At 58.3% G+C, this 9,082-nt stretch overlaps 2 protein-coding genes across 3 annotated transcripts in view; one reads left to right on the forward strand and one right to left on the reverse strand.

Moving 5' to 3' along the window:
* The window catches only part of CC2D1A (coiled-coil and C2 domain containing 1A), a 29,561-nt gene extending 24,860 nt beyond the window's left edge, over positions 1 to 4,701 (forward strand). The window contains exons 16-27 of the mRNA XM_011953395.1: positions 982 to 1,055; positions 1,132 to 1,190; positions 1,286 to 1,337; positions 1,443 to 1,542; positions 1,640 to 1,730; positions 2,038 to 2,175; positions 2,270 to 2,334; positions 3,510 to 3,573; positions 3,657 to 3,783; positions 3,903 to 3,979; positions 4,067 to 4,114; positions 4,197 to 4,701. Of these exons, the coding sequence (XP_011808785.1) occupies positions 982 to 1,055; positions 1,132 to 1,190; positions 1,286 to 1,337; positions 1,443 to 1,542; positions 1,640 to 1,730; positions 2,038 to 2,175; positions 2,270 to 2,334; positions 3,510 to 3,573; positions 3,657 to 3,783; positions 3,903 to 3,979; positions 4,067 to 4,114; positions 4,197 to 4,217 (916 nt within the window). The 3' untranslated portion in view covers positions 4,218 to 4,701. The remainder of the gene's footprint in view (positions 1 to 981; positions 1,056 to 1,131; positions 1,191 to 1,285; positions 1,338 to 1,442; positions 1,543 to 1,639; positions 1,731 to 2,037; positions 2,176 to 2,269; positions 2,335 to 3,509; positions 3,574 to 3,656; positions 3,784 to 3,902; positions 3,980 to 4,066; positions 4,115 to 4,196) is intronic.
* A 596-nt stretch (positions 4,702 to 5,297) lies between these two features.
* The window catches only part of PODNL1 (podocan-like 1), a 31,885-nt gene continuing 28,100 nt past the window's right edge, over positions 5,298 to 9,082 (reverse strand). For both annotated transcript variants that reach the window (XM_011953198.1, XM_011953197.1), the window contains 4 exons: positions 8,911 to 8,937; positions 8,135 to 8,265; positions 7,703 to 7,819; positions 5,298 to 7,281 (listed from right to left, as the gene is read on the reverse strand). In XM_011953198.1, the coding sequence (XP_011808588.1) occupies positions 6,495 to 7,281; positions 7,703 to 7,819; positions 8,135 to 8,265; positions 8,911 to 8,937 (1,062 nt within the window). In that variant the 3' untranslated portion in view covers positions 5,298 to 6,494. The remainder of the gene's footprint in view (positions 7,282 to 7,702; positions 7,820 to 8,134; positions 8,266 to 8,910; positions 8,938 to 9,082) is intronic.

Consider the following 9,082-nt stretch of genomic DNA (forward strand, 5'->3'; position numbering starts at 1 on the left):
CAGGATGGTCTCGATCTCCTGACCTTGTGATCCGCCCATCTCGGCCTCCCAAAGTGCTGGGATTACAGGCTTGAGCCACCACGCCCGGCCTAATTTTCTCCACTTTCTAAATGAGGTTAGGTGCAGCCACTGGCCCTCCAGTGGTTCCCAGCTGCCCCTGGGATAACCCACATCCCTTACCCTGGCTCCCCAGTCTCCACACAGCCTGGCTCCCTGTCACCTCCTCTCTGCCTCCTGTCCCCGCTTCACTCAGCTCTGGCCACCCGGGACTCTTTTTGGTTGCTCCTGCAAACCAAGTATGTTCCTACCCCAAGCCTCTGCATCAGCTATTTCTTCTGCCTTCACCCTCTTCCCCAGGTCTCCATGTGGCAGCTCCCTGTTGACATCTAGAGTCATCTATGATGTCACCTTCCCTCTGAGAGGCCCTCCCTCTCTCTCCAAGCAGTCTCTTCTGAGCACACTCCCCTCTCCCCTCTCTGCTGAGTTTTCTATTGTTTCTCTATTTATGTACTTGTGTTCATCTGTCCACTCAGCTAGATTGAGCACAGGGTATGGGTATTTCTTGTTTAATTCTAGATCCTCAGCAGCTAGGGTACTGGCTGGCACATAGTAGGTGCTCAAGAAATATTGAGAAATGAAGGGAAGATCTCCTAGTAGCTAGGGCACTGGCTGATGCTTAGTAGGACTCAAGAACTATTAAGTGAAGGGAATGTCACCCAGCAGTAGGGTACCTAGCACACAGTAGGTACCAAATAAATATACGCAGACTGAAGAAAAGACTCAAAAGTGATCCATTGCTGACCTTAACAGAGAACTCTAGTCTGTCTGATTCTAAAATTAGCCCAGGAGCTGAGACGCCCACAAAGGCCAGGGTCAGGTTTGTTCCCAGCCCCCACTGGAGGAAGAAAAGGCAGGTGGGCAGTGGGACTGAGGTACCTCTGTTTCCCTGCCCACCCGCCTGCCCACCTGCCCACCCGGAAGGATCTTCCCTGACCTCAGCAGCAACGACATGCTCCTCTTCATCGTGAAGGGCATCAACTTGCCCACACCCCCAGGTGAGGGGGCTGTAGGCAGGGGTCAGGGTCATGGGGACCCCCTCTCTGCCCAGCTCTGACCCTTGTTTGCCCACAGGACTGTCCCCTGGCGATCTGGATGTCTTTGTTCGGTTTGACTTCCCCTATCCCAACGTGGTATGTGGGGAGCTGAGGAGGGGAGGGCTGCAGACTCAGTGGGCCAAAGCCAGGTCCCAGGCCTCCAAGATTTCCTGCCTCCTCTCTGGTCATAGGAAGAAGCTCAGAAAGACAAGACCAGTGTGATCAAGAACACAGATTCCCCTGGTGAGCTTCAGCTGGAAGCACCCTACCCCTACTCCCTTGCGGCAGAAGGGATGTAAGACCATGGCCTGACCCCACCGAACTTCCTCTCCCTCCTTCCCCCTGCAGAGTTCAAGGAGCAGTTCAAACTCTGCATCAACCGCAGCCACCGTGGCTTCCGAAGGGCCATCCAGACCAAGGGCATCAAGTTTGAAGTGGTTCACAAAGGGTGAGCTAGAGGGAGCCATGGCCGCTGGGTGGGCTCCAGGGGAGGGGAGCTCCTCTGAACCAACCATCCTGTCCGCACTATACACATGTACACACAGAGGGCTGTTCAAGACTGACCGGGTGCTGGGGACAGCCCAGCTGAAGCTGGATGCACTGGAGACAGCATGTGAGGTCCGGGAGATCCTTGAGGTGAGAGGTGGACATTCATCCGCATGCTCTGGTATGGCCATGCTACTCATTAACATTATTAAGACAGTTCCTGCCTTGAGCCCCCTATGAGCCTGTCTGTTGACCCAACCCCTCCCCTCAGAGCCCCAGACCTCCCTACTGCCCAGCCCTAAATACTTGCAGCACCCCACTCCATTATGATCAACTGATATCTCAGCCATACCATGGGCTCATATTTTAGAAGCCACTCTTGTTCTCCCCGGTCCTGGCCCTGGGCCTTTAGTCACTTCTTGCTTCCCACCAACAGTTACTCCTTACCCCTATCCAGGTCCTGGATGGTCGCCGGCCCACAGGGGGGCGACTGGAGGTGATGGTTCGGATTCGGGAGCCACTGACAGCCCAGCAGTTGGAGACGACAACGGAGAGGTGGCTGGTCATTGACCCTGTGCCAGCAGCTGTGCCCACAGTGAGACCCCCCCACCCCTACCCATCAGCAATCCCAGGGAGGGAAGCTTGGTTCAGGGGCCCAGGACTCACAGGACTGGTTCTCTCCTCTGAAGCAGGTTGCTGGGCCCAAAGGGAAGGCCCCCCCTGTGCCTGCCCCTGCAAGGGAGTCAGGTAACAGGTAGGTATCTGGGCCAGGGCATGCTAGAGAAAACACCCAATTCCCCTCTCAGCCCCACCTGGACAGTTTCCCACCAGGCAGAAATTGGACCATGTCCCTCTCCTGCTGCAAAACCTTTCCTGGCACCCCTTTTCCCAGAGGATCCAGTTTAAACTCCTTTGTTTGGTCTTTAAAACCTTTTGTGATCTGACCATTGTCAATATATCCAAGCTTCTCTCTCCCCACTCCCTCCTGTGGTTCATGGCCATTAATAGTTTTCACTGGCCTCTGGACTTCCGTGGGTTCCAATGCTCTGAACACCCCTACCCTTGTTCCTCTGCCCACCTCTGATTCCTTCTTTGGATCCCAGCTTGGCTGTTACCTCCTCCAGGAAGGCCTCCCTGACCACTAGGCATCATAGTTTCCTGGGTGTGCAGCCATCATCCCCACTAGGTTTTGGGATCAGCAACACCGGGTGGGTATCGCCTATCGCCCACCATACCCCCAGTGCCCAAAGTGTCTTTTTTTTTTTTTTTGAGACGGAGTCTAGCTCTGGCGCCCAGGCTGGAGTGCAATGGCGCGATCTTGACTCACAGCAGCTTCCGCCTCCTGGGTTCAAGCGATTCTCCTGCCTCAGCCTCCTGAGTAGATAGGATTACAGGCATGCGCCACCACACCCAGCTAATTTTTCTATTTTTAGTAGAGACGGGAGTTTCTCCATGTTGGTCAGGCTGGTCTCGAACTCCCGATCCCAGGTGATCTGCCTGCCTTGGCCTCCCAAAGTACTGGGATTACAGGCATGAGCCACCGCGCCCGGCCTTTTTTTCTTTTTTTTTTTGAGACAGGATCTCGCTCTGTCGCCCAGGCTGGAGTGCAGTGGTGTGACCTCAGCTCACTGCAACCTCCACCTCCCAGGTTCAAGCAATTCTTCTGCCTCAGCCTCCCAAGTAGCTGGGACTACAGGTGCATGCCACCATGCCCGGCTAGTTTTTTTTTATATTTTTAGTAGAGACTGAGTTTCACCATATTGGCCAGGCTGGTCTCGAACTCCTGACCTCGTGATCCGCTCGCCTCTGCCTCCCAAAGTACTGGGATTACAGGCGTGAGCCACCGTACCTGGCCCAATGTGTCTTTTGAATTAACAGGGTTGGGTGGGGGGAATTTCTGCAGTCCCTTATCCTTCCTCCACCCCTTAGATCAGCCCGGCCCCTGCATAGCCTCAGTGTGCTGGCCTTTGACCAAGAGCGTCTGGAGCGGAAGGTGGGTATCCATCCTGCCGGGCTCCATGGGGCAGGACTGGGGAGTCCTGGCGGGATCTTCACAGGCCCCTCTGTATCCTCTAGATCCTAGCCCTCAGGCAGGCGCGGCGGCCAGTGCCCCCAGAAGTGGCCCAGCAGTACCAGGACATCATGCAACGCAGCCAGTGGCAGAGAGCACAGCTGGAGCAGGGGGGCGTGGGCATCCGACGGGGTAGGGGTTCGGAGATGGGCATCTGGTGGGGGACGGGCTTGGGGATGGACACAGTACAGGAGGGTTGGGGGCAGCAAGGCCCCACCCTAAGCCCCCATCCCCCCACCATCCATTCTCAGAATACGCAGCCCAGCTGGAGCGGCAGCTGCAGTTCTACACGGAGGCTGCCCGGCGCCTGGGCAATGACGGCAGCAGGGTGAGCTGGGTGCGGGCTGGGTGGGCGCTGGGCAGCAGGCAGGGCGGGACCTGCAGGGACTACCTGCTGAATGCCCATTCCCCACAGGAGGCTGCAAAGGAGGCACTCTACAGGCGGAATCTGGTAGAGAGTGAGGTGAGCAGCTCAGGAGACGGGGTGGTTGGGGGATCACTGTGGCCGTAGCCCACCCCGCTGACCCCAGTGGCCTCTCTTCCAGCTGCAGCGGCTCCGCAGGTGAGGAGCCCATGGGGCGGGCAGCCCCCAGAAAGCGGGCAGCAGGCCCCGACACCGGGAAGAGCCGACACAGCCACGGACCAGACAAGCAGACAATCAGCGGACAATCGGTTCTGGACTCGCCCCTCATCCGGGCCTCCAGCCCAGCCAGAGCCTCTGTGGCTGTGGGTGTGGGGAACGATCCCTGCCAGCCAGTGTATTCCCCTCACCCAGGCCTGGGTGGGCCCCAGAGAGTCCTGTTTGCACAGCCCAGGGGAGTCCGGCCTCTGGCCCGCCCCGGAGCAGGGAGGGTGGCTGGGACCAAGCCCCGAGAGCCCCTGCAAGCACTTTACTTCCTGTCCCTCCCCAGCCTTAACCCCAAAGCCCTCCTGCACCCCAAAGAAGTCGCTGAGGCTGGCCGAGCCCCACTGTCTCCCCAGGGGCGTCGACCTGGCCCAGCTGGGTCCCCAGGGCCAGCACATGGAATAAAATAGCCAGGGCCACACTCAGCCCAGCTCTGTCCTGTCTGTTTGTTGCTCGGACCCTCGGTGGACAGGCTAGGTCTCCCCACCCACCCCCCAGTTCCCCTGGAGGTAGATGGGGAGGTGCCTATTAGGGGAGCAGGTTTGGGGAGGGGCAGTGTGCTTGTGAAAGGCGCTTTTTTTTTTTTTTTTAGAGACCAAGTTTCCCTCTGTCTCCCAGGCTGGAGTGCAGTGGCACAATCAGCTCACTGAAGCCTCCGACTCCTGGGCTCACGTAATCCTCCTGCCTCAGCCTCCTGAGTAATGGATTACAGAAGGTCACCACCACACATCCAGCTTGAAGGGTGCATTTCATTCCCATGCTTGCTGTGTGGGGGATACATGTGAGGGGGCCTGTATCTGTCACCCAGTGTTTTTTCAGTGGGTGGCCTTGGGCGTCCCTGCAATCACACGTGGCTGGGTCGCACAGGGTGCTGTTTGGTGACCCCAGTGTGTGCCTTAGGACCTCAAAATTCAGTCCTGACCCACTTAGCATCCCAGAGCCTCAGTTTCCCCAGCTGGACTGGTCATGGGGAGGAGTCTGTGGACAGAGCCCCCGAAGGGTGCTTGGTCCGTGCTGAGCACTGGAAGGGTTTGGCTTTATTGTTACTGCCTCCATCCATGTTGAGAGTTTGGGGTAAGGCGTGTCCTGCCAGGCCAGCGTGGTCTGTGAGCCTGGAGTATGCCAGCTGCGTGCCTTGGTGCCTTGGCCAGTGCCAGGCAGAGCAGGCCCAACCCTGGAGGCCCAGGAGAGCCAGACAGGGACCACGGTGGGTGTTGTCTCTTCAGTCCACGGCCCAGCGGAGCCCCAGGAGTCTGGGCTGCTCTGCTGGACCTCTCCAGGATCAGGGGCCCCCTGCCCGTGGCCCACGTCGGGTGGTGGGAGGCAGCTGGATCAGGACCTGCTCCGGATTCCCTGCCGTGTCCACCATGCGCAGGTTTGGGAGCCCCAGGAAGGCCTCGGCCGCGATGCTCGTCATGTGAAGCCTGTTGGCCCTGCACAGAGAGGCGGTCATGACCCTCCCAGGCCCTCCCCTGCCCACCTCCAGCCCTCCGGCCACCCTTGGGGCACCTGAGGAAGAGGGCACGCAGACGGGGCGTGCTGAGGAAGGCCTCGGGGCCCACGTGGCCGATGCGATTGCCCTCAAGGTGCAGCTCCTCCAGGGCCTCAGGCAGGTCCGGGGGCACAAAGGACAGCTCGTTGTGGCTGAGGTCCAACATCTGGGCAGGGGGTTATAGATGGCGTCATGGCAGCCACAGGCCTGAGCCACTCAGCTCAGCCAGCCCCCAACCTCTCTCCTTGAAAGTCTCCTGCCTCCTTCATACCAGCCTGTCCCTTCTGCCCCCACCCCACATGACTGCCAAATTCCTCCCCTCTGCAGTGGTAAACTAAGGCCCTTCCCGGGAAGGCACAGACAGATGGGTCCCCACTTGATTAAATGATTCAGTTATTGAATCGCACCATACCTCTCTCATCACTTTTTTTTTTTCAAGAGAAGGGTCTTGCTCTGTTGCCCAGTCTGAAGGGCAGTGTCCCGATCATGGCTCACTGCTGCCTCAAACTTATGGGCTCAAGCGATCCTCTCGCCTCAGTCTCCTGAATAGCTGGGACTACAGGCATGCAACACCATGCTTGGCTAGGTTTTTTTGGTACAGATAGGGTCTTGCTATGTTGCCAGGCTGGTCTCAAACCCATAGCCTAAAGCAATTCTCCTGCCTTGGCTTCCCAAAGCACTGGGATTATAGGCATGAGCCACCTCACCCAACCTCCTCATCACCTTCTAACCCACTCTTACCATTTTCTTGTTCTGATTGCTTGACCAGCTAACTAGAATGTTTGGGATGTGGCAGTGCAGGCAGGGGGATGGAGGGGCCCTGGGGATAGTGTGGCTAACCAGCCTGTGCCTGACCTGGAGGGCTTGGAGCTCATGCCAGGTGCCTGGCCCGATGTCACCGACCCGGAGCCGGTTGTGCGCCAGGCTGAGCTCCTGCAGTTGGTCCAGGCCGGTCAGAGGTTCGGGCTCAAGCGTCCGCAGCTGGTTGCGTTGCAGCCGCAGGGTGTGCAGGCCAGTGGGCAGGCCCATGGGCAGCCGGGTTAGCTGATTCCCCGCCAGGTCGAGGCTGCGCAGGGCGCGCGACCGGCGGAAGGCCCGGTGGTGCACGCGGGCGCTGGTCAGGCGGTTATAAGCCAGGTTAAGCTCCATCAGGCCCGGTGTGGCGGCCAGGTCGCGGGCACCCAGCGTGGCCACGTGGTTGTGGGGCAGCACCAGGGCGCGCAGACGGCGGGGCAGGGCCAGAGGCACGCGGTCCAGCCCATTGCCATAGAGGTGCAGCGTGTGCAGGCCCCGCAGCGGCCGCAGAGCCCCGGCGGGCAGCCCTGAGCTCCCCAGCTGGTTGTGCTGCAGCAACAAATAGCGCAGACCAGGCGCCCCGTGCAGCCGAGCCGCCTCCACCTGTCGGATGCGGTTGCGGCCCAGGTGCAGGATAGCCAGGGTCCGGGGCAGGCCGGCGGGCACGGTGGTCAGCTGGTTATGGGAGAGATCCAGGTATTCAAGGCTATGCAGCTTGCTGGTGGGAGAGAGGCTCGGTGTCAGGTGAGGCACTCGGAGTGGGGTGCCTGACAGATTTTGGCGGGGAGGTTGGGGAGTGGTCCTGAGACAGATTGAAGCTGGAGATTTCAACCTGGGAGTGATGCGTTGAGAGAGCTGGGTGGGAGGTAAACTTGGGGTGCTCAGGGCAGATTCCAGCCTGAGAGTTAGCTACGGGGCTGACCAGGGTAGAGGCGAGATGGAAATGCATGTGCGACTTACGATGTCAGTGCAGGGCTGTGGGGAACAGGGACACCCACCCAGTGCTCTGCCAAGCCCAGTGAACAGCAGACACTCAGTAAATGAGGTCATGGCTTAGGAGCCATCCAGGGAAGGGGGACTGAAGGTCGGGACCCCCGACTGTAAATTCTCAGCCCCTTCTGCCCCCTACCATCCTGTACCTGAAGGTGGTGGCATCCAGGCCGCTGTCGGTCAGTTGGTTGTGCTGGAGGTAAAGCTCCCGGAGTTGAGTCTGGCGACTCAGGGCTCCTCGGGGCACCTTGGAGATGAGATTGTTCTGGAGAAGGGAGAAGGGAATGAGACCTGAGTCTGGGATGAGGGCAGCGGGAAGCCACAGAAGGCTCTTGAGTAAGGGAGTGACGGGGAGCTTGCCTTGAGCTCAAAGCGATTTCCAATAAAGTGATTCAAAGAAAGATAACTCCGACCACTGGAAATCTGAGGGGCAATTGGGAAGGATGGAAAGCTGGGAACCGGAGGGGTCCCCCCTGGAAAGAGATGAAGGGAGTCTGGCCCAGGGTGGGACCTACAGCAGGGCTACCTGCAGGTGGAGCCGCTCAAGTGAGGGTGGCAGGCTGGGCGGCAGGTAACTGAGCCGGTTGTTGGAGAGGCTGAGGGTGGCGACGGCCTCGGAGCCGCGGAAGGCATCAGGGGGCAGGCCAGCGTTGCTCAGCTGGTTGTTGTGGAGGTACACGGACCTGAGGAGAGCCAGGCTCCGGCCACCAGCCTGCCCCTCGCCTCCCACCACCCTACTCCCACACCATACTCTGCTCAGGGTCGTCTTCAGAGTATGTGTGTGTGTGCATGTGTAGGGTCTGTGTGAGAGTAATTGTGCATGTGACTGTGTGTAGGTGTGCAGGTGAGTGTGTGTATGTGTTGTATGAATAGATGTGTGTGCATGTGTGTGAGCAGTGTGTATGTGTAACGAGTGTGTGCATATGTGGAGTGCGTGTGCACGTGTGATTGTAAGAGTGTGTGGGTGTGCATGTGTGTATGTATACGCAAGTATGTGCTATGTGCCTGTACATAAGTGTGTATGTGTGTGTGTTTATGAGTGTGCAACTGTGTGTGTATGTATGCATGTGCAAGAGTGCGTGGGTGCATGTGTGTACATATGTGCATGAGTATGTGCCTGTGTGCATGTGATTGGAAGTGTGTGCAGGTGTGTATGTGTGTGTGCTTGTGTGAGGATGTTATTGTGTGTGCATGCATGAGTGTGTGCATGTGATTGGAAGTGTGTGCAGGTGTGTATGTGAGTCTGTGTGCTTGTGTGTACACGTGATTGCATGTGTGTGCATGAGCATGTGTTCGTGTGGTTGTGTGTGCAGGTGTGTATGTGAGTCTGTGTGAGAGTGTGTGTGTATCCCTGCACGTACTGTCTCCACCTCAGTCTGGAGTTCTGACACAGCATACAGGGCCCTGTCTCCCCCCTCACTCTCCTCCCAGGGTAGAACTGTGCCCTCCTTGGCCGGGCGCGGTGGCTGAAGCCTGTAATCCCAGCACTTTGGGAGGCCGAGACGGGTGGATCACGAAGTCAGGAGATC

Source organism: Colobus angolensis, unplaced genomic scaffold, assembly GCF_000951035.1.
Source record: "Colobus angolensis palliatus isolate OR3802 unplaced genomic scaffold, Cang.pa_1.0 Scaffold36, whole genome shotgun sequence".
In the NCBI taxonomy this organism is placed as follows: domain Eukaryota; kingdom Metazoa; phylum Chordata; class Mammalia; order Primates; family Cercopithecidae; genus Colobus; species Colobus angolensis.